Source organism: Nestor notabilis, unplaced genomic scaffold (assembly GCF_000696875.1).
Source record: "Nestor notabilis isolate BGI_N333 unplaced genomic scaffold, ASM69687v1 scaffold9692, whole genome shotgun sequence".
Classification (NCBI taxonomy): domain Eukaryota; kingdom Metazoa; phylum Chordata; class Aves; order Psittaciformes; family Psittacidae; genus Nestor; species Nestor notabilis.
The window spans coordinates 87,768-112,771 of record NW_009919658.1 but is presented as its reverse complement, the minus strand read 5'-3'; the positions used below and the strand labels follow the sequence as shown (position 1 = coordinate 112,771).

The 25,004-nt window shown below is 38.3% G+C and overlaps 1 protein-coding gene across 1 annotated transcript; it reads left to right on the top strand.

Annotated features, from left to right (window-relative positions):
* Positions 1-739: 739 nt before the first annotated feature.
* LOC104402442 (janus kinase and microtubule-interacting protein 3-like) lies at positions 740-24,481 on the top strand. Its single transcript, XM_010010322.1, has 5 exons — positions 740-813; positions 2,382-2,585; positions 18,775-18,840; positions 21,709-21,784; positions 24,043-24,481. Exons 1-4 carry the CDS (start codon positions 811-813, stop codon positions 21,757-21,759), a joined length of 324 nt encoding a protein of 107 aa, XP_010008624.1. The 5' UTR covers positions 740-810; the 3' UTR covers positions 21,760-21,784; positions 24,043-24,481.
* Positions 24,482-25,004: the final 523 nt, after the last annotated feature.

The following is a 25,004-nucleotide window of genomic DNA, read 5'->3' as shown; positions in this document are numbered from 1 at the left end:
TTTTATATAAATATATATATATGTATAAAATCCGTGAAAGTTGGCGGGTTTTACTTTTAAAAACAAAAGCAAAAAATCCCTGTAAATCCTAGGTACCTGGAAAACTTCTTCAGCTCTTCAGCTAGTCACTTAACCTGTCTGGGCCTCACTTTACCTGTTTCAAATTGGCTTCCTGCCTTTACAAGTTGAGAACTGGGTTTTTTCTACAGCTGTTTCAGTACTGCACCAGGGAGTGCAGCTGCAGAACCCAGCTGTGGCCCTGCATGTTCTGTTTTCCTCCCTAGAAGAGGCTAGACAACACAGATTAGGGTTCGCCCCATGATTTCCTTGAGGGTACACACTGGACATTGTCAGAAAAGCCATGAAATGTCCTCACCTGTATTTCTCTCTTCCTTCCCATGGCCTGCCCCGTGCAAGTTACGGCTATTGAACACATGCATGCACATTCCCATTCACCTTTCAGCTGTTGTGTGCACTTCTGTCAGGTCAAGGCAAGCTTGTACACTGTAGAGGTCAATGCTATCTAGGTACAACTCACTAATATCATACATGTATTTTAAGTGCTAATGTTATAAATTTGATATTCTAAATATCCTTACGATGAATGTGATCATTGGCTATAGAGTGGGTTTTTTTTGCTTTCAAGTGGCAAGATCACATAAAAATGATGGTATTTATGGTTCTTCACAAATTAGGATAAAGAACAAACACTCCGTTGTTTTTATTATTGCTCAGGACCTGTTCAGTAAACAGAAGGGTTATTTAGAGGAAGAACTCGACTACAGGAAACAAGCTCTGGACCAGGCATACATGGTAGGAAAAGAACAGTCATTACATGTTTGTGTTTGAAAAGATTTGATAAAATACAGGTTTTCTTTTTTAATTATAAATAGGGTTCTTTTTTAATTTATTTGTTTTTCTGCCAGACTAGGAAATCAAATATTACTTACATGGAGACTTAGGAAATGGATTATAGTATTTAAAAGTATAATGTTTTTGCAATGCATTTTTTATTCTAAAATATGTGAACATATTGTTAGTACATCTGGAATGGGAAGTGCTGGTTTATGTGTCCACAAGACCATGACTGATAAAACACACCAGAAATTATGTTAGAACTTTTCCAATATTGCTTTTCTCTAATCATTTGTAAATATTAGTGCTGCTAACATCCTATCCTAAGTTAGGAAAGCCTGTTGTTCCTATACAGTTCCTTCCTGTGTGGTCCTATTCAACCTTACACTTCCTAGTTTTCAAAAGGGAAGCTGCAACTCTGCCTTCTCTCAGGCTAAGCAACAGTTAGACATTATCTAAGAACTGATGAAACTGCACACCCAACTTTGTTCATAGTGGAACTTTAGGAAATGAAAATATAATGGCCTGAAGAATTATTATACATTGTAAATATTTCTTATGAGGAAAATGTTTTCAAAAAAAGAAGCAAGGTCTAGTGCTCAGAGCAGGTAACAGAAATAAAAGCAAGCAGGCTCTATTTCTAGCACTGTGACCTTGGGCAAGCCATTTAACCTCTCTGTGCAGCTGTTTATGCATCACTAATATGGATAGAATTACCTACCTCACAAAGGTGTTATGAGGGCTAAAGGGATGATGTCAGATGCTCTTGATCCATGCACTGTCAATCTGGATGCTGTTTTTTCAGTAGGATCATACTAACCCAAATAATCAGGAAGCACTGCCATGATACCTTTCTTCCTTTACTCTTGGGAATACAGTTCTTCATGCGAATGTGAAGTTCTCCTGTGCTCTCTGCTTTGCAAGTGCTGTGGTTTTGGTCAGTGCATCAGAATCTGGTTAGCAATCTGACAAATGGCAAGAGACTGATGAGGGATTAGTGTTCCTCTCTTCATTGCTTATGGCAACTTGGAACTAAGCCAGTCACGTAGACTTTGAGCAACGGATGGCAGGACAGTAGCGCCAGACAGAGGGAAACAGTAAGATTTCTGGTTTTCACAGTTCTCCCTGAGGGCTTTTTATTTTACAGGGTATCATAACAATTCAGTTGCAGTTGAAGGAAATCTGTTAGTTTGCATTAATTTTGTAATGTTCTGCACCAGTAGTTGGGGTTTTATCAGGTATTCAATGCAGACCTGTCATCTCAATCTTTCTTAAATAGGAGAAATCAATCATTTACTAGAACGGGAAGCATCACCTGGGTGTAAATCAGTGCTGGGAGGCTACATGCACTCTGTGTGGAATGCTCCTCACTGCTCACGACTGCTGCTTTCTGTCTACCTGTCTGTGTCTGTCATTCCCTCCTGCCTAAGGCTTCACTTGCTAGCCTTCCTCTCTAGCTGTTGGTGGGTCGTTTGCTTGCTGGATTCAAATGGCAGCCTGTCTGTATGTGATTTGGGTTGCATTAGAAAATCCAGGAGCTGGAAGCCACGCTGTATAATGCCCTGCAGCAGGATCCAGGAAGGTGGGCAAGCGAGTCGCTGACCGAAGCCCAGAGGGAGGATTTGCGAGCTGCAGTGGAGAAGGTGCGGCGGCAGATCCTGAGGCAGAGCCGTGAGTTTGACAGCCAGATCTTGCACGAGCGAATGGAGCTGCTGCAGCAGGCACAGCAGGTAATCCTGGTTCTCTCTCCTCCCCTTTGTTGGTGTTACCTCTGTAGTTGCCCCACTGCTCATACAGCAGCATTGCTTCACCCTCACCTTGTTGAGTTACGCTTAGTCTATTTGTATTGCTCCTGTGTCAAGGAGATGAGGACCCGGTAGCGCTGGGCATGGAACACAAAATGAGTCACTGTCTCACTACAAGGTCCTGTTGCACCATCTGTTTCATGTGTGTACAACCACACAGTCTTCCACAGGACTCCAAGGGGAGCTTGATGCAAGTTTAAGGCCTAAATTAGAAAAATACAAAGGGAACATTGTAAGAGTGTGGAAGAGTATGAAAAGAGGAAAGGCAGAAGTAGCAGTTACAGGACTCTAGGTTTTTTATCCCTCCCGCCCCCCTTTATTTCTTTTAACTAGTTGTGAAATCTTTTAAATAAGAAAAAAGACTAACACCCTCCCAAAAAAGCCCCAGGAAGTCTTTTAAAAGGCCATGCACAAGCCTTCATGCCTTCAAATTAGTTCGGAAAAGCCTTGTATGTCTAAATCACTTTCTTAAGGACAAATATTGACAACCTCAATTAAGGCAAGGTCCTGGCTTATGGAAGAGTGGCAATTATTTACTGTTGGTAGGATTGCTAGTTTTCTGTGCAATATTCATGGCAAGAAGAGAGTTGCATTTCTCAGGGTGTTAATTGTTTCAGCCAGAATGATTGTTCTTAAGGATTTTGGTTCCTCTTTACAGTAACCTCTACAAGTTACAGCAGGGTGTCTTAGATATCAAGGACTGCTCTGCAGTTGCTCTGGTTACTTTCTGTGCAAATCTGGAATCATGCACTGTGAATGCCAAACTGTGCTATGCAGGTATGTTCAGGATGTTGTTATTTCAGATACTGGTTGTAGGGCAAGAATTGCATTAGTTTAGTTCAAGCCTCTCTCTGTTCAGTTTGGCCTTTTAGATGAATATAGACCACAACTGATATAATGTACTGACCAGGCACTGTATGATCATCTCTTGCCTTCCTGCAGTGATAAGAATCATAGGATCATAGAATGGCTTCAATTGTAAGGGACCTTAAAGATCATCTGTGAGTGGGTTGTGCCACTCCTAGATGATCTTCAGTGCCATGCTACAGGCAGGAACACCTTCCACTAGACCATGTTGATAAAGCCGCGTCCAACCTGGCCTTGAACACTGCCAGGGATGGGCCACAGCCTGTGCCACTGTCTCACCACCCTCACAGTAAAGAATTTCTTCCTTATGTATAACCTAAATCTACTCTCTTTCAGTTTAAAGCCTCTTTTAGTTTAAAGTGCTGTCACCACACACCCTTGTAAAAAGTCTCTCTCCAGCTTTTTTATCTGCTTATGGTGCCAGTATTAGAGTTGACCTCTGACTTCATAGAAGTCTCCTTTCTCTTACTCCTTCACTATGTTCCCTTAGTTTGGAACACGTAACATTGAGATCAGGAGATGAATTTTTTAATGGGTCTTGGATCAACAATGGTGAAGAGAAAGCTGGAGAAGGTAGGCACCAGCTGTCACTAAAAATATTAGAGGGAGAGAGTAGAGTAAATATATGCAATTTGTTAAATAAGGATGGAGCCAGAAGTTATTAGCTTAACGTTATTAGTGTAGCTGAAAATTAGTGAGAATGGGTTTTTGTTGCTAGTCTCTTAGGCAGTCCAATTTACTAGCCAGACTGTTCGTGTTTTATTCAGAACTTTCAGTTGTGTAAATATTTATCAATGACATTTAAAGGGTATGGATGATGATGTGTTTTGACTCGTGCCTGTACACCTAAAGGATATACATTTTCAGTTTTTTACATCAGACTAGATATACTTGGGTCCTTTGCTTCCTCCACACATGTAGTTTGACATTGTTTGAAGGACCATTACTGGCTAGGACCTTCTGTGACCCTTGTTGGAGAGTATTTTTGGGGGACACCTGGGCCGAGGCTCTAAGTTAGACTCATAGAATAGAATCATAGAATAGTTAAGGTTGGAAAGGATCTTAAGATCATCTAGTTCCAATCCCCCTGCCATGAGCAGGGACACCACACACTAAACTAGGTCACCCAAGGCTCTGCCCAGCCTGGCCTTAAACGCCGCCAGGGTTGGAGCATTCATAGCTTCCTTGGGCAACCTATTCCAGTGCCTCACCACCCTCACTGTGAAGAACTTCTTCCTTATATCTAACCTAAAGTTCCCCTGTTTAAGTTTAAAGCCATTACCCCTTGTCCTACCACTAGAGTCCCTAATGAAGAGTCCCTCCCCAGCATCCTTGTAGGCCCCCTTCAGATACTGGAAGGCTGCTATGAGGTCTCCACGCAGCCTTCTCTTTTCCAGGCTGAACAGCCCCAACTTTCTCAGCCTGTCTTCATATGGGAGGTGCTCCAGTCCTCTTATCATCCTCGTGGCCTCTGGACTTGCTCCAACAGCTCCATGTGCTTTTTATGTTGAGGACACCAGAACTGGACACAATACTCCAAGTGAGGTCTCACGAGAGCAGAGTAGAGGGGCAGGATCACCTCCTTTGACCTGCTGGTCACGCTTCTTTTGATACAGCCCAGGATATGGTTGGTTTCTGGGCTGCAAGTGCACACTGCCTGCTCATGTCGAGTTTCTCATTAACCACCACCCCCAAGTCCTTCTCCGCAGGGCTGCTCTTAATATAATATTGGCACATAGGAAGGAAAACTAGGTGTAGATTTGTAGAGTGAAAAAGTTGTTTCTGAGGACCCAAATCCATAGTATGTGCATATCAGGAGTGTAATCTGGACTATTTGATCCCGTGGACTGCTCACTATCAGTTGGAGCACTTTAGGTGCACATCTGGAGAACATCTTCAGTTTGAGTCCAGTTCATATATTCACAGATTCTTCCACATCATAAAGTTAAATGTGATGAGTGTGGAAGAAAACTTCACTCCTGCTCTAAACAAAACTGCTGCTATAAACATAGCCTCATTAGCCTTGGATGTTTATGTACCTGTCTCCAAATCCATTATATAACATGTCATTAAAGTTTCATATTGTGCCTGTCTCATTAGACATGCCAATGTTACAGCCCTGCAGGACACATTAAACGGAATTCTATGGTTTAATAAGGAGCTAAGCATTTTAGTCATCTATTTTTAACCCCCTGTAGTAGACAAAACAAAAAAATCCAAAGGCAAAAATGCTAGTTAATTTTCCTGGGATGTGGGAGACTGCATTTGAAATCCTTTGCTCAGTTTCTTCATAGTTGTTATTTCTTGAAGGCTGTATTCATGGGTTCTTATGGGACCAGTGGTCAACACTGATAACCTAATAGTTGTAGGCAAATGTCTACAGCTTAAAAACAAGCAAACAGAAAACCCTAGCATGGATCAGTAGTGTCACAGGGCTAATTCTCATAGGATTTGGTTCATCCACACGGGTTGATGGCAGAAACTGAATGCTACACAAACGAAACCATACTTGTGTTGGCAGAAACCTAAATTATGGATCAAGCTGCTCTAAGTATCCATATACGCTATATTAAATTAATTTCCTCTTTTCCTTGTACATTAATGGCCACCAGAGGTTTTGCTGGCATTGTAACATTAGCAAACACCCATTACACTTTATTCTGGCAAAACTGTAATCTAGACCTGGTTGTATCTGTACAATCTGCATTGCTTTTAGGATTAGCACCACTCTTCCTACTCTGCTTTAGTGGAGGTTACAGAGAATGATATGACAACGTGGTGGACCTGCAAGACTTAATAGAGAATGTCCTTGTTGCAAACACTCTTAAAATTCCTGTGAAGCAGAAACCATATATTAAAGACTCCAAATTCTCTGAAATTCTGAAAGTTTGATCACTCTTTGGTCACTTCCAAAAGGTCTGTTTGTTTGCTTCCATTACTTTCTGGTCTGCCTGATATAAGGGCTCCAAAAGAACAACTCTGCTTATCCAGGCAGTCTGGTTACATCTTTCTCTGAGTCAGAGTTTATGTGTCAGACATATAGAATGTGGGTCCAAGATCTGATTATGGAGAAGGAGTTTTCTACTACAGGTAGATCTGCAGGGTTTCATTGTCGGTGAACTGCTTCATGCAGGGATTTTGAGGATTTAGTTTGGGAGATGCTGTTTTTCCAAAGCTGGTGGAATGTACTATCTGAAAGGGACAGGGATGTGCATAAGAGTGGGCAAATTGTTGTTCAAATGTGAGTCTGTGCTGCTTTATGTGTGCTTCTTTGTCTGGATATAAAACCTTAGTTCTTAACCACTGGGTATTGACTTTGTTCCAGTGAAATAAATATACTTCAGGATGTTAGGCACTGTTTTACATTGATAGGTCTGTTCATCTTGGCAATGTATAGACCCACATTATTATTGTTCATTAAACTAATATAACGGGACCTAAAAATGGAACTACCAATGTATACCCATTGTGTATTAAGGAAACCAGGCCTCTGTGGAGCCAAATTAGACAGACTGTGTGATTAGGCCTGCTTGCTAAGACACACACACTGTTATTAAACCCAGAATGCAACATGCAGGTCTGGGGCACAGATCCTCAGCTGAAGCTTACTGACAGTACTCCCTTTAAGTTGGAGAAGGTGCTTTGCTTTACACCATCCTCTCTATTAGAGGAGGCAAAATATGTTAATTAAAAATCTGTCATGAGCAGCTTGTGATATTTGCTTCTAGCCATAGGGTATGTGCAGTTCAACTGCCATTCTTGCATAAATTGCCATCAAAAATGTCTCGCTGTGCTACACACTGTTATTATAAGCCTTTGTAAACCGATGTCTGATTTATTTTTAGTGGGACCTCATTTAAAAGTAACATTCATGCTTTAGTCAGTGCTGTAGCATGACTTTTGTGAATTTTAGAAAATATGAAGATCATTACTAGCAGGTACTGTTAAGGAGGGTAATTTTATTTATATTGTATGTATATATAACGCGCTAACACACACACCCCAAAAAAACCAAACAAATCAAAACCCAAGCCCAGAACAAAAAAGACCAATGGCCCCCGCAAAAAAACAACACAAAAAAATCCACACAGTATCCTGGTTAGATTGCCCTAAAAATGTATTGTGATAGTGTTATCTGCTAAAACCAGTAAATATTTAAAGGTCAAATTATACTTTATATAAACCTAATAGGATCTAATATATTAAATATATTCCTGTTGATTTGACTGTAGCTGCTTCTGCATTAAGAAACTGTGGAAAGTCATCAGAACCAGGGTCTAAATTAGGATAGATTAATTCAAATTGCACTGTTGTCAGCATTCAGATGTGAAGAAAATTTATAATAGAAGTAGACTTTATTCTGATTTCAATTGAAGTTATTTTAAATAGAAAGAGAAGCTGGAAAATCCTTGAAGGACAGCATATTGACACACACTCATTTCCAAAAATGGCTGCTGCCAGTCAGAAAGGATGTGAGAGACAGATTTTATTGAAGTAATCCAATAATTATCCAGAGCAGTATTAACTTGCCTAAACTTGTAAGAAAAAGGAAATAGAAAAGATCATTTATTTCACTGTGTCATCAAAAATTGTGAAACTTCTGTTTTCCTCTGAGTTGCACTATGGTACTGTATTAAGCTGGGGGTGTTTTATTCTAATGAGTTAGGATATTCCTGGGTGAAGCTGTTTTACAGAATAAACCAAACTATCACTTCAGTTCTAGACCTCAATATACTACATCTATGGTTGCTGAAAGCAACCAAAAATATATTCGGTTGCTGAAGGCAACCAAACTCCAACTCTGAAGAGTTGGAATATAGCTGTAAATATTTTAACTATATTTTCTTTAAACTATAGCACTTCTATGTCCAGCGTGGACTATTCATTGGTAATAAAAGCAGAAATTGCCACTTTACCGGCACGTTTTACTAGAAGGCAACATAGGACAATCCTTTAGGACAGAACAGGTATAACTTAAAACTGACCTCTTTATGTCACTGCCGTGGAGAAGGATTCACTTGAAATGCAATGCCTCAGGCACATTTTTTCGTGGACACCAAGGAAAATTCAGAAGCAGTGATGTCTTTTTTTCATCCTGAAATGTCAAAATATAAATATAGCCCAAAATCAAGAAACACCAAACTAGTTTCCTTCACTAAGCTTCTTCATTCCTTTTTTCTGACCTGAAAAGCCAAGTTCTTACTGCTTAAAGGTCAAACAAGGCTATAGGAGATGACATACATACCTCCATGAGTTCTCCCTGTTGTCTTACAGGTAGGACATCTTTTTCACACTGGGAGATTAGTTTGTTTAACTACTTTTGGGTTTGTTCAACCCTAATCTGTAGGGTTGAATGTCACTATATCTGTAAGATCATATTGGCTCAGCCATTTAGATGCATATTTGCATGTTGGGTTTTTGTTACCGGTTTTTGTTTGGTTGGTTTTTTTCTTCCCTGAAAACCTTATTGAAAGAAATTAATTCATTAATACAGTAATTGCCAGTGTGAAGTGGGAACCAGAGGTTTGCCATTTGATATACCACAGATGTTCAGGTAAAGCTTGGATAAATCCAGCAGTTGTTCTGCTCCCCTTTACTGGGTAATCTGTTATGGTTGATAGACCATCTATTTTTCATCCAAGGAGAATTATTAAGGTTTAATATTTGACTGGGATGGCTCTTGAGGAAAGGAGAGGGAGGGTGCTGCGTTCAGTGTACCACATTGACAGGCATGAGGAGGTGTTGTCTTAAATTTGTCACACTGCCTTGTGTCAGAGAGAACAAAAAAGACACCACCTCCACTGGCATGTTACCTTGTGTCAGAAAGGCTGGCTTGGTCAAAACCTCGCAGATTTGTCACACAGTTTAGAAAGCAGGTAGAAGTATTATTGCTAAGGTTACTTACACAATAATAATTGGGGAAAGTCTTGGATCATTTTACATCCAAATGTATATAGATATGATCTCTTTTAATGTTTTTATTTTAAATCTGAAGTGTTGAAGTGCTAGCAAAGTTCATTTCCAGATGTTTGCATGCAACTATATATGAAAAAGAATACATAGGGCAACCAGTGATTTTATTTTTTCAATTATTAATGTTTGGAGTTGAGAATTGTTCCATGCTTTGCTGTTCAACATATAATAGATTATTGTTGAAATGTGTTTTTTCTATATTCATGAATTGCTCTTAAAGGCATATGATATCATAGTTGCCTGTCATCTATATACGCCAAACACATCATAACTAGGTTAGTCATCGTTGACCTGGAGTATTGATTTACCATGCAGGAGTGAATATTGAGTCTTTCAAGACATCGTTGCTGCTACAGTGGCAATATCACGATACACTTCTGTAACTGGCCACAGATGACATGCATAGCAGATGCGACTTAATTTTAGTCATTTCCATATATTCATCTTACAGTGTTTCCTTATGTATGCTTTCTGTATATTTAGGCTTCAGAACAAACCATGCCTGCTTTGCTAACTGCCTTAGTGATGCTACTTGTCTGAATAAGTGATTATAGCAGGACGGGTATCATAATACCTACAAAATATCTGAAAGGTCTGCTCCCTTTGTCCTAAACAAGGTATGATGATTGAGGTTGTACTCAAGAGCAGCTGTGTTCCTTAAGGTAATATTAGAATCAAGGAAACACTTATCTGAAGTTTGAATGCTGAAATGCTTACATCTGAAATCCTGAATACTCTACGATTCTTAGGAAAGGCCAGTAGAAGCTGAGGAAAGGCAAATCTAAAAAAGAGAGTGTTGTGAAGTTTGTTACAGAAGTGAAGATTAAATGTGTCTTCATATGCACAGTTCATACATATGTCATAAGTATTTATATGGAAATTTGCTATTTAAATATCAGAATGTAAAATAATCTAAATTTAATGCTGAATAAATGGACATGATGCTTTTTCATTTTTTCCTGGTTATGAGCCTAGGCTGTCAAGGAGTCAATTTTAAAATGCTGAATGTGTTTTGTCTTCTGAGTTTACACAGACTGAGAATTCTTCGTAAATACATCTAATGGGCTTTAATTATTGTTTTTCCCCAATGAAAAACAATAAGACTGTTGACATTCTTCTGTTAGACATCAATGTATGATGTAGTTTTACTATAGCATAAATTAAAAGACTTGTAGTGGTAAAAAGAAATCAAAGTTACTAGTAAATATTAACACTAGTTATTTTAAGCTAAATGCATTTATAAAATTCACTGTTTTAATTAATCACGTTCTCCCAGGGAAGGCAAATAAACAAACTACAAATGCATGATAAAGATTAACAAGAACAGTTCTCCTAGCTCAGTAACTATTAACTGGATTATCATGGTTGAGACCATGAACACAGAAAGGAATGAAATTTTTACCTGCTATGTAAAGAAAGACTTGGTAAGGTACAATAGATGCAAAATGGTTTATTATTATCATATTTGACTGGCTGAAATTTATATTAAGTTTTCATTCATGAAGTAGAAGATGGCAAAAAAAAATAGAAATAGCTTAAGCTAATGCTGTTACAGTGTGCTTGCTTGTTTCTTTATGACCATTATGCAAAATCACATTCTAGGAATATGGGACTAAAGGGAACATTTAGATTCCTGAATCCACACCCCCTACAGTAGCAGATCCAACAGTGTGAGTAAATGTATGTGGCAGTTACCTATGCAAGTTGTATTGTAAACACAGTTGAGGTTTTAAACAGCTGTTAAAATGCATTAGATTAAAAAAAAAATAGATCAAGAAAATAGTATATTTTGACTAAGGGATTTTATCCATCAGGTGAATGATTTGAATAATAGCTAAAGGCAAGTCAGTTTATATTCATCTTTGTTTAAATTTATACAGGTAACATAGTTATGCTGTTCACATTATTAAAGATCTTACCTGCAGATTGAAAATACAGGTCATATCTGATATAGTCCATCCATGGTGCCTATCCTGTGAGTGTACATCAACCTGAATCATTCCAACATTTCAGAGCTGAGGCTCTAAGCAGCTTAGCAAATCCTTCTTTGTCTGCTTTGTGCTAAAATTACCAAATTGTTTTCTTGGATTTGCTGATGAATGTAAATCCAATAAGGGAGTGTCACAGGAACTATTAAGGTGATTTCTAAACCTCCTGATTAGCACATCCTTGTGTTTTCACAACTATAGTAGCATGGCAAGGAACATATTTTGCAGCCAGATAAATGGATGTTTTTGATGTTGCTGTCAGTAAAACAGTATGTTTGTTAAGATGGGCTTTTACACACTTATCTAGGAAACAAGAACATCAGTTCTGCAGCTTGACACCTACATGGAGGATAATGTGGTCACTGTTGTCTGGAAGATGAAATGTGTCACAGAAGTCCCTTTCCTGGTAGCATTTTCCCCATTTGGCAAATCTCCTTGGGGATTCGAAGCAATCCAAGATCTTGTCTCAGTACTGTGAATAACTGGCTATTGCTATGAGTGAATTGAAGATGTAGAAGAAGAATGAGAGACATATGAGGAGAATTGGAGAGGAAGGCTTGGATGAAGTCCACTTTGTCTAGCCTGCATCACTATCCAGAAAACACTGAAATTCCCAGAATCTGTGTTTGCTACTAAAAAGGTAGCTGGGAGGTTGGGTCAAAACCCCAGAATGTGTGTAAGGGGAACATGTGATTGTAGGGAGATATCAGGGTTTGAGGTATCATGAAAGAAAAACTAAAACAAATGAGTAAGTATGTACATTTTGGTTGCTTGGTGGAAGAAATTTGGACCTAGCTTCTTAGAGTACTAGAGCACTTTGTTACATCTTAGAGCAATCTTTTTTCTTTATAATGCTGAAATTCCTCACATAACAAACTCTCAAAATGGTGACAAATCATTACCGGGTTGATCTATTGCCTCCGGCAGAAAACTTATAGCTCTGAGACTGCAGTCCAGGGCTCAATGAGCTCAGCAGAAGGATTTCCATTTATTTCAGCACTCCTCTACAATGGCACTATATTGATGGAAATGATATTTAATGTAGATGGATTGCTATTATAGCACAAGTCGGGCACATGTAATTCATGTGGACTGTGTGGAAATGCAATTAACTTTTTTTTAAATAGAGCAATATTTTTGCTTTGGTTAGACATTCAATAATGTTAAGCAATGGAAGTATAGAGCTATTGTTTCTACTATCAGGTTCATTATTTGTATTTCTTTGCTCTGTAATGCAAACTGCGTTTTCTAAGCCTGTGTGACTAGAATTTCTCTGTTAGTGAAAGCAGAGTAATAGTTCCAGGCAAACATCCATTGTCATGCTGCTTGCATTTCACCTAAGCCTTGATTCCCCAGACATCAGAGAGATGTGGCTTGCAACCCTGAGATTGCAGTGTAGCCACAAGAGCCAAACCATGCTAAAAATCACAGACATTTCCCTTTTGAAATCAGTGCCTGGCTAGTTCTCCACTGTCAATGCATTAATACCATTCTATTGGACCTGACCTCTGGTTTGAATGGTCTGCAAGGAACTTATTGCCTTTAATTCAAATTTTAAAGCTGCATTATCCCCTTCTCTTGCACCCTTGGTCAAGGGAGTCGTAACAATAATGATTTTACATCTAGGGTTATCTAGCATTTTGCTGAGTTTGGATGTATTTGGAAAACAAAAATCATTAGTGAAATTATTCATCTGTCAGGAAAACTGAGCTGTAGGTGCAGAGACACCTGAATTGGTCCTGTATAGGCCAGCTAAGGCAGCATAATGCAAGGCAGCGCTTCATGCGAAGTAGAGACTCCCCTTGTGGAGGCAGATCAGAACTGCTGGGACTAATGTGTAGTCTCACCTTGGTGTTTCAGCCCTCTGCTACTAAAGAAAGGAAGAATCGTCTTTATTTCCCTACCAGTGCTGGAAGATAAACACTAAAGGCATTTGCCATCCAAGTTTACCAAAAAGAAGTAATTGTTTAAGTGAGTAATTGCATTGTCTCCCAGAAAGATTAACTTCCAATCATGAGGTGAAAGGAAACAGAGAGGAATCTTCTGCACATTAGGTATCTTCTGCTGAGAAAAATGTTTCACTCCCTGCGTTTGGACAATGTGACAGCCCTCTAAGCACTGGAGGTTGAACAGGAGGGGTGGTATATGATAACTGCAGTCAGTGAACAGATAATTTATACAACTGGAAATGACTGATGTTAAACTTCCCTTTTACAGCTCTGTTAGGTAAATGTCACACGTAGTGCCATGTTATGGGTTCTTCAGCAGACTTTCAGTCATATACCTGTCTTCACACTATAGACTTCCAAGGGAAATGTGTACTTTAGCTGCCTGAACTTTCTGTGTGTTCTGTCTCTTATCTAATTGTTAGCATTTTAGGCTGTCCATCAGGGTTATAGTTGTACCACCTGCCTTAGTATATATAATGTATATGTAACTGCTAGTAAGAAAAATTGTATAATCGAACTTAAAAGTCTGTTCAAATCAAAGTTAGGTGATAAATAAGGCATATGGTGTACATCTTTAGCATCTTTGTTCTGTAGCTCTCTGGAAATGCAAATGTATTTCAGAGCTGAGCCTCACTCCTGACAGAGCTGAAGCTGCTGTGCCAGCCGTAGCTTGGCCGGCAGAGCCATCTGCTGTCAACTCAATACAGCAGTACGGCCCTCCTGGCCCCTGCTGCTTTCTGATTGTTTGTAAGCACTTACTCAGAAGTGGCAGCAAATCCTTTGCTAGTGGAAGGATGATTTATCAAGAAGTTGCCTGTCATACTGAAATGGATGCTTGTCCAACCCTGTTTCCCAAACACTGGAGAGCTCCGTGCAGGTGAAGGTAGTAACAGGGAGTATTCACAAATCTACCCATCTATCATGTAGAAGTTTCATGAGGTTTTATTTGCTATTGTAATAAAATAGGTAACAAATTAGTACTCATGGTTTTGGCAGGTTGGTTTGGAATGCAGGCGAGGTGGACAGTGTTAAGAATCCATGTCCGTAATGTTTTGCTCCTCTCTTTCATGATTCCAGCCTCACTGCACTATTTTTGCTTCACTGTGGCTCTTTGTTTGCCTACAGTAATTCCTTTGTGTGGCCTCATGATTTGACAACACAGTGTTATTCTCATGTATCCTGTCAGTCCTGAAAAGGTGCAACCATGTGACTGGAGGGCAGCTATCAACCATAGGAACACAAGACATGCTAGAATGCAGCAGAACACCGCTCCATTTTGTCCCTAATCCTTGCTCTGCCTGTAACCAATGCTAAAGGGTTTAAAGGAAACATAAACACTGTGCTGGTTTTAGGTTATCTATCCATATCTTCTACCCCCCCCCCCCTTTTTAAAAACAAAATAAGCAAAGGAGCAGCATTTGTAGCTTTCATCTCAACTGAGACTTCTCAGTGTTTTGAGAGTAAGATATGGTAGATTTTGTTGCTTCCTCATACCTCACACAGTTTTTGTGCCATTAATAATGTGCTTAATTTACCCTGCAAGGTTCCTGTAAGCCATGTCAAGGTAGAGCTGAACCTTTTACAGCACAGCTGTTATGGCGTTAGATGACATAGCAAGAAAAGCTTGACTTACTGATTGTCAATTTATGCCCCAAAGCATAAAAGACAGTAGAATTCCTTGATAACAATGAAATAGTTCTGCATGATTTGTTGTCACAGTTATGCTTTTGCAAACATAAACAAATTGGAATTCACTGGAAGCCTCTAATCAAGTGTTGAAAACCTGAGAATGAGTCCACAGATTCTTGATTGCTAATTCTTGCAAACAAAAGGAGTAGCAGGTAAAGATGTAAATACTTACACTGAATCTCAAGCAATCCCACCTTTGGTCTTAATTAGCATGTGTAATTCTTTTGTAATTTCCTTCTCAGTAGGTTATTATAACCTTTGTCTGAGGAACATTTCTTGCTATTTCTAGAAGATCCTTTTTTTGTTAACGCCAGGATTGTTGCATGTAGCTTATATGTATTTTTCAAGTTACATTTTTGAAATTATCTTTGTATGATCAAGTTGATCATAGAATCATTGAATGGTTGGGTTGGAAAGGACCTTAAGATCATCTAGTTCCAACCTCCTGCCGTGGGCAGGGATGCCTCACACTAGATCATGTCGCCCAAGGCTCTGTCCAGCCTGGCCTTAACACTGCCAGGGATAGAGCCTATCCAGTGCCTCACCACAATGCTGTAAATGCATATAGGTACAATGGGGGAAAATAATTCTTCTCCTGTTAAATACCACATACAGATGTAAATCTGCTTTTTTTCCCTGCCAATATATTGCATATATATATGTTTATGCAAAAAATAGATATTAAAATATATGTATTTTAAGGCAATCTCTGTAGTTAAATGAAAATAAATTAGTTAAACCAGATTTTTCAGGATATATAAATGCTGAGCTAGGCTGGTAACCTTCCAATGCTGACCCTGTACAATGAGAGGGTGTTGAAGGGAATAGCTATGACCACTTCATCTTCCTGGATAATCCTCCCTACAATATTCCAGAGGAAAGCAAGTAAACAACTCCAAGTTTTGATACGTGATGGAAAATTCCAGCTGTTGTGTTTTAGAACAAGTTCTGACCTGTCTAGATTTGAACTCTTAATGTCTGTAGTAAAGCTGGTTACAAAGCCTTGCTTATTTGCAGCATAAGTGTTTTGTCATTGTGATTTCTACTAATATAAGGTAATACTAGCTGTTTAAACACTGGTCACCTGTCTTCACCATATTATCCTTAGGTGGCAAGTCTGGAACAGGTCTACATATACATATGTATATATGTAAATATCTCCCCTACTGACTATACCCACCTTGTATGTATCTGTCTTACTGACAAATCTAGTTGTTTTGAGCAATTTCTGTAGATTTTTCACTGGTAAGAAATTCAGCCCTATGTGTATTCCCTTTCAATTGCTAGGTTTTATTTGTATTTACACTGATTATTAGGAAAGCGTATATTTCTTCATCTTACAACTGTTCTCTGTCTTTTATCCCACGAAGTTTAACAATTATAGTGGTTTATGGGTGGAAATTGGAAAACAGAAGCCTCAGCCTTTTGGGTTTTTTTTTTTTAGAGCTATTCTGAATAGCTGGAGAGAATAGCTGAACAGCAGTAATCTTGTGAAAAGATTAAAAATTCATAAGGGAGTAATAATATCTCAAATTTTACTTAATTAACATAATTCCCAAACCAGAAAAAATGCTGTCTTATCCTAATTAAGATGTTCTTTTATAAAAGAACTTTTGCTGTAAACCCTGAGGTAAGAAAGCCACCAGGTGTTTAGAGGCTTTTTTATTTCCCTTTTTTCTGGAGGTGAGTTCTCAGCAGGTATTGAAAAAAATATTTCACACAGTAAATCTTGAAGGTGAAAATGGAGTTTAAAAATATTCTTCTCTCCACTTATCTCACCATGGCCAGATTTCATCACAGAGCATAGCAGGACCCCCAGACAATTGTAGTCTGTCACTCAGATCTAGGATGTGGTTGTAAGTAGGAATCAGCATAACTGAAATGAGTGGGAGAGAAACAGGAATATAATCTGATGGACCAGAGATCTCAGAGGTGATTACATTGCCCTGCTTCTCATCTCATGGCTTTTTACTGTGACTGTAATATTCTGGTACATACAGTATGTGAAGATGATCGTTTGAGAGAGAGCTTTGGTTTGAGCAGGGAGTAGGTGGAGTATGAATCAATTCAAAAGTAATAGAGAAAAAGTGAAATTAATACAGCTGTGCTCAGGGCATTTGTTACTGTCAGCAAAGCTGTGTGCACTGGTATCACATGAGGGTATCTGTTTTGTGCTTTTGTATTATCTGGAGAATAATCTCGCAGAATGATACAGTGGAGGTTTTGATTGACCTTTCCTGACTGCATGATATTCAAACCAGTCATTTAAGCAAAATCTTTTGTTTTAAAACATCAGCAAAAATAACAAAGCTATTGCTTGTGACTTGTCTGCAGTATTTGTATGGGGGGTAGTATGCCCTGCACCAAGTGAACTGCAGGGTTGGATGTACATCTTTGGGGTATCTTCAGTTTAGATTTGCAATTTTCACACCAAACTCTGTGGTTCTCAAAAACAATATGGTCATTGGATCAGTTGCTGCCTTGCTGCAGCTTTCCTGGGCTACCGTCAGCATTGCCCACTATTTGAGGTCTTTACACTGAAAGCAGATAATCAACTGTCAACATCAGTTGATCGCACAGGCTTATGAGTAATGACTGGGTGTTATTTTGAAAGAGATACTATTGTTCAAATCAATTTGGGAGCAATAAAATAATTCAGGAGTGGTGTTACTGTAATTTTATTGACCTATGCATAGAAACTAGAGTAGATGATGATTTTTGTTTCAAGGGAACTGTTAATAACCTTATCCACCAAGCAGAGGTCAGGTAGTTAATACCAAAAAAAGCTGTTAGTACGAAGTTGCTCCTTGTTTCCCAGTGGCTCTTAGTAGGAGATTCAAGGTTTGTGCCTATTTAAAATAAAAATTAATTTATGAACCTATTTTATCTGTAACAAGTACAATATACTAAAAGTGTAATAAATGCTTCTTCTTCATGGAGAAGCCAAGAAAAAAAAATTGAGAGATAATTCATAGAAAGGAAACAAGGGACAGAAATAACATAGGATACATGGACCCAGCAACAGTCGTGTTTTTGGAGAAGCTGTGGAACTGAACAGAAAAAATCCTTAAAATTACAGAGAGCTGTGCTGAAGAAGACATTTTCTCTGACTCTGGTGGGAGGTGGCCCTGGTAAAAGAATGTAACTGAACATCTGGATGATATCTTGGTGATGAACTGAAAATCATATAGCATAATCATATTGTATAATGCAACTATGCCAGAAGCATAGTAATGTTTTATAAGAAGGAAAATAGAGAATGAAAAAGAAAAGTAGAATCTGCTGACTGTCTCGGTAAGTAAAAAAACTTCTGGCATTTGCTGGGCAAGTAGTGATGTACTTCTAAGAATTTTGGGGCTAGTTGGTATTGTCTGTGTGTATATGTTAAAATTATGGTTAATGACTGGTGATGAGTAGACTTCCTGGTAGTAAACATGATGTTCTGAGTGTGCAGCTTGTTTAAAATGCTTTGGTTTCATGGAACCATGGAGCAATCCTGCCATGGACCTATTTAATGTAACTGTAAAGGAAGCATTACATCAATAATGGTAATTTGCTCTCTTAATTTTTAATCTATTTCTTATCTTTTTGATTGATATACTTTTCAAATTAGATATAATAATGCCTATTTTACTTTTTCTGTTCCAGCGAATTCGAGAACTGGAAGATAAAATAGAACTTCAGAAGAGGCAACTCAAAGAAATTGAGGAAAAGGTAAATAAATGCCTGGGCAATGCAAATGGATTTTCTTTTCCATACTAGTTTATTGTTTTCTATTGCATTGACATTAATAGCATTTAACCTAATACCATGAAATCTGTTTTAAAAGAAGATAAATTTTGAGTTAGAGTCATTGCTGCATGAAATGAAGCTCTGTCCCTAATCTGCTCAAATTAGTTGTTACCTGGGTTTTCTATCAAGTACAGAAAAGTATCAAGGGGTCTGAAAAGACACTAGACTAGAAGAGAGAGGATTTGCTGTGGTTTAGATCAGACACAACACAAAGATTTGTCCCTGTTTGAAAGAATCATAGAATGGTTAGGGTTGAAAAAGGACCTTAAGATCACCTAGTTCCAAACCCCATGCCATGGGCAGGGACACTTCCCACTAGACCAGTTTGTTCAGGGCCCTGTCCAATCTGGCTTTGAACACTTGTCCTGTTCTGATAACATCGCTTTGCAAAACTTGCAAGTACTGAAAACTAAAACAAAGTTAATGAGGTGCAATGTAATGAACACTACAAACAAAAAATATTTCTTGTTTTAAAATAGAAAGGAATTCCAAATTAATACCCTGTATCCAGGGTATATTATTAAATTTCACCTCTTTTGAAGAAGCTTTGATTGAGGCTTAAGACAGCAAACGTATTTGTATCACTGTGGTCCCAAGCAAGAGATGGCACGAAGTTCCTGGACTGTGGGCTCAAATGATTCCCAGGTCTGTGGAGTTTAGGCTGTTCTGCTGGGCATGGGCTCACAATGGGGCTTTCTCTAAGTCCGAGCAAAGTGTTTTAGTTGTTGCTTTTTCTAAACCATTGCCTAGATCCCAACATGAGCCACATCATCTCAGGTTCATTTTCTCAGGTAGACACAGGTACTTAATCTCACATGAACTTGCTGCTGGGCTAAATGCAGAAGTTACTGGAGTCTTTTCTTTTTTGAGGGGATGTGTGTGTAGGAATCAGAATAGTATAAAAGAGCAAATGGAAGGCTTTTGGAGTACTCTGAATGGGAGCTGGAAGAGGTCAGTGGGGTTTGCAGAACTGAGAGACAATTTGGGGAAAAGCTTGCTGGATGTGGGAAGGTTTCTTCCTTGCCCTTCACTAGTCTCACTGTCCCTTCATCTGCTCTCAGGATGCAGCAGTCTTCTCTGTGTCACCCTCTGGGGATATTGCACTTCTAGCAGCTACTTCAGTTCCCTCAGCAGCTTCCTTGGCCCCTTCTGCTACCATAGTAGCTGTCTCTCCTCTGCTGTACATTGTCCTGCATTTTTTGAGCTGTGATACTCAGCTGGGTTTGTGGAAGAGCCAGGAGAAGAGCTGTGAGAAGCTGGGCTGTCTGCTGCTGTTGTTAATTGACACTTTACATCACCCCGCTCCTAGTCCCCAGCTGGAGCTAGTCTGCCTGCATCCATTGGGAAGACAGTGATCCCTGTTTCCACTAGCAGACAAACGCAGCCAGTATCCACCCCTTAAAGGGCTCTTCTGCTGCCTTTGCCTCTTCTGTCCTGAACCACTTCTATGCCCAAAGCTGTTCGTGTCTAACAGCCAATGATATCTAAGATGCTTCACTTAACTCCTCACAGCAGAGAAACCTTGAGGGATAGGTGGTAGCTCTACATGTTAATTGTTGCAAATATTAGTATTTATTCACCTATTCTGAAATATCAAAATCTCTAGATATTGCGTTTGCCAAAATGTAAGCCTTTAATGCATTGCCATTACAGTTTATAGAGTAAGTAGTGGATTAGACAGACTACTAATTTTGAAAATGGAAGTTAGCATTATCTGTGCTGGTTCATCAGTTGAATGGACAGAGAAAAGTATTGGAAAAGAAACAGCTTAATCACAAGCTTAGCAGAAAGCTGGTAATGAGTTAAAATGATTAACATTCTCTTTGCCTTAATGTTACATTAGCAGGAGGCTTCAAAAAAGCTTCATCATTTTCTATTAACCTTCAGCTCCTGGACAGGTGGAGACCTTCCTTCTATCTGTATTACATTTGATATTTTTTTTCCTTGGGATTAAATCCCATTCTGAATATGATTGCCTGAAGGAAGATTGTGTTGCCAGAGAATAAATGAATGATACACTTCTTCATTGTTCTTCTGAAGGTTTAATATGTCAGTAGGTGCAGACTGACACCTACATGCTGCTGCCACTGAGCACAATAATTTCTTGTGGAGAGAAGTCTTATGCTTTTGAAGGAATGGCAGCATTTATAGGTCAGCCTCAGTGCTGGTTATAGCTAAGGGCAATGCACTACTCAGAGTTACTGTGTCACGAGTATGGCTTTTTGTTTTCCTTTAGGAATGGGTTCTATTTTTAAGTTTAATATAAAATTCAGTGAAATCAGAACAATAAGGATGACTATTTTTACCCTATAGATACTTCAGCGGCCAGCTCTGCTTCTAGAAGGCTTTACAAAAGAATAGTGTAAAATCTCAGTTTTATTCTGCTACTTGAAACATGAGGAACAAGTGCTGTTTGAACACATCATGCTTTTCTTATAACTGATTCTCTGTCATATAAGTTTCATTTAATTGTTCTCTTAGTGAACATACGAAAGGTGTATAATTACAAGTACTGGCTTAACTGAGTTACAAAACCAAAGCTCCTAATTCTGAAGTTACATTATCAACAAATGTTACCATTTGTAAATCTGCCTTCAAATACTGAATTTTGTACCCCATTACCGATTTTTAGAGTAAGATTGGTATACTGTATCTCTCTTTTAGATCAACTCAATTAATATAGATATAGGACTAACTGCTGTAAAGTAATGTCACTGGATTTCATATTACATATCTTACATCTTTCTTTCTTTTCTTTTTTCCTCATTTTCTTTTGATCTTATGTTATAGTTTTTGTTCCTTTTTTTGTTTTTTTCACTAGCATTCATTCTGTGGCCTTGATGACACAACTGAGCCAAGATGTGTGGTTGGTATTCTTTATATTTCTTTATACTCAATGTTCAACTCTTAAATTTTGTCATGTTTTGAGAATTGTCTTCATAAGACCCTGATACTGTGGGGGAGGATACACTGGTTGTGTTTGCACAGAGAGAAATAGTCGCCTATAAAATCCAACTTGAATGCCTTCAGTCACCTTTCTAGACTTCTGCAGAAAGTCACTGGTTTTCAATGAGAAATGATTTTGTGTTCTAAGTTACTGAATGCCCTAACTGCAGGTGTGATCTTCAGTTCTACAGAGCAGGTATATGTTTTCTAAAAATTCAGATATTGCTGTAGGATCCTGCCTTCTGTCATGCCAAATGGAGAGTTTGGGTTTTCAGATGCCCTACAGGCATCAACACACACGCAAAATGGTTTCATTTCACTTCCTCAAGATCCTTGAAGACACGACATAGCTTAGGTTATAATAACTTGATTTCCCTTTAATAAGGCAATGTGAAGGTTGCAATGTGATTGACCCTCCGTGTGCCCATGCATCATGAAGAAGCAAGGGTAAGAAACCTCCATGTATCTCCCTTCAGACACTACCCTCTTACCTGGAACAATGCAAGCTCCACACTGCCTTTCAGTAAGGATCGTAACTCAACAACCTAACTGCTAGAGGATTAAGCTATGGTTTTAACCTGTTGAATATTTATGCAGTGTTTCTATTGTTGTTGTTGTTCTGTTTTGTTTGTTTAGAACTGAAAATACACAATATTTTTACCTTTTCAATTTTTTAAAGTGTTTTTTTCATTTGGAATCTCTTGTAATTATGTTCATGGAATCTATAGTAGGAAATGTAGTTAATGGATTCCTTCGAAACTGTGATCAAGTACTGTATGATAAGAAGCACGATAACAATAGTTATCCAAAAAAGCTATTCTGTTCACCTTACATTAAGCTTGGAACAGTATTTTCTTCTGCCCAGTTTACAAGTACTTTTGAGAAATCAGACCTATATTATCGTGATCTCTTTTGGGGGTTTATTCAGATCCCACTATATTCATTTATCATCTTTCTGTTGATAGTCTTGGGAACTGGCTCTGGTCTTCCATTACTAGTGTTGTTGCAAATGTATACAATAAAATGTTGGTAGATGCAGATGGGTGGGAGGTAATCCAAGGGTATTAATAATTTGTTACATGTGGTTTTGGTTCTTTTGGTTGCTAGATGGGTGTTGAAAATTCCTCAAAATTGGGCAATATTTTTAACAGCATTTTGGGCATTCCTTTTGAAATTTTCTTCATTTTTTCAAAAATTAAGCATATGCTTCTAGAGATGCATTTGAAGGAAAGAGAAGCCTTGTGGTACCCTATTCACCTTAACCTCAGTCTGAACTGAATTTTCTGTTCTGCGGAGACTGGAAAGGACAGATAAAACTTTCAAAGAGTAATGTTAAAGGAAGTCACCAAACCATTGCCTTTGGAGTTTCATCCAGTTATTTTACTCCAGTCCCAGTTATAGGTGCCAACATCTGGATGAACATTTTTTATTTTAAATACTGTAAAAAGTATATTGGCCAAGTTTAGAGACACTTTATAAACATTCTATAAACTTAGTGAGAACACCAGCATTTTTTAAATTCCATTTAAAATAGTTAGAAATACTAGGAGTTCAAGGCTTAGGCCTGACCTATAGGCTTCTGTGCTGATATAGCTGATAGTATTATGGGTCCCCTTTGGTGAGGAAAAAAAAGAATAAAAATACAAATTTTCAAGTGTAGTCTCCAGAAAATACGTTGTACTGATATAAGCTGCTATTCTTCCTGTTTACAACAACTATTTAAGCAGTTAAATTCAAGGTTGGTGACAAGAACTTGGATAGCACAGCGGCAATGGCTGTGTAGTCACATAGCTACTCAACTCTCATGTTTCTAGGAGTGCGTGTCATATTACAGTGCTAATGTGGAGGGTAATTTCCTTTAATTCATCTTGCCAGAGGTGAATGTGTCTCTGATTAATGTGTCACAGCAAACCCTATTTTAAGAGACTCGACTGTAGTTGGACTCTTGAACACTGTTCATTACTTCAAGGTAAACCAGGTGATTTACTGATAGTAAATTTGGTTCTTGTTATTTTGAAGCTAATAGAAAACTTTTAGAAGGAGATTGTGGTGTCTGTAAATTTAGGGCTGGATACCAATACTTATTTCTAAGTTACTATTTTCTATCTAAAGTTCATCAGACTTTTTCTTTTCTATGTTGGTTTTTGTTTTCTGGTTTTTGTTTTGTTTTGTATACAGGCTACTAAAAGAACCTATGGAGTGAACAGCTGAGTCCACGTGCAAAACTACAGAAAATATTTATTGAGCAGCTTTAAATTGGTGCATTTTTTTTCATAAAACCGTTTGCATAATACTTGAAGCTGCAAAATATTTGAATTTAGAATTAGAGATTTTTTTAAAGATATAGCTTCAAGCTGGAATGATTTGATAATCAAATAAGGACCAGCACACCATAAACAGTGAAAAAAAATCTAAACAGAATTTACACTTTCACACCAATAAAACACTGGAAAAAATACAAGTGCAATTACTGGCTGCTATGTGAACTGTTCTCTACCAAATGGTTTTCTTACAGTACTGAGGTTTTTGTCTCCATACTGCATGCTTTCAACAAACGTGGTTTGCATTTCACCCAGGAAACACAGAATCTCCTTTTTAATATCTTTATAAAAAAGCTAAGTGTTTGACAATAAGTTCTCTATAGTAAATATCTGACAGGGGAAAAAACTGTCCAAAGATGGAAACAAATAGAGATTTACAACCCTGCAGTGGTAAAATTCATATTAAATTCATAAACTGGAAATCGACAGATGGAGAAGAGATGGGTTTTGGAGAAAGTAGAGATGGAAGATTGAAGCAAGGAAACTTTGAAGTGGGTAAGAACTACGTGGGAGAAATGATTTTTTGAATGTTTCTTAAAAATTAAGGCAATAGCTTGCAAAGAGAGCACTGGGAGAATGGAAGATCCCAACATAGCCTGAGAGATTAGGAAATAAGAATGCATGATGCACTGTGCTCAGCTATCTCTTCAAGAAGAAAGAGACGCTTGAAGAAATGGGTGTGGAGGAAAACGCGATGAGCAGAGAAATAGTTGGAAATTAATATTTGGAAATCATGGCATCGTCTCAGACGGAATAAAAGAAATGTTGGCATTAGCTACCACGAAGCAAAAATGACACAACCTCAACCAGCAAGGATAA

Bases quoted from the DNA above. Each gene is read 5' to 3' on its own strand.
- LOC104402442 (XM_010010322.1), top strand. The intron at 2,586-18,774 runs GTAATCCTGGTT...TTTCTGTTCCAG, and splicing joins TGCTGCAGCAGGCACAGCAG to CGAATTCGAGAACTGGAAGA. The intron at 18,841-21,708 runs GTAAATAAATGC...CTTATGTTATAG, and splicing joins TCAAAGAAATTGAGGAAAAG to TTTTTGTTCCTTTTTTTGTT.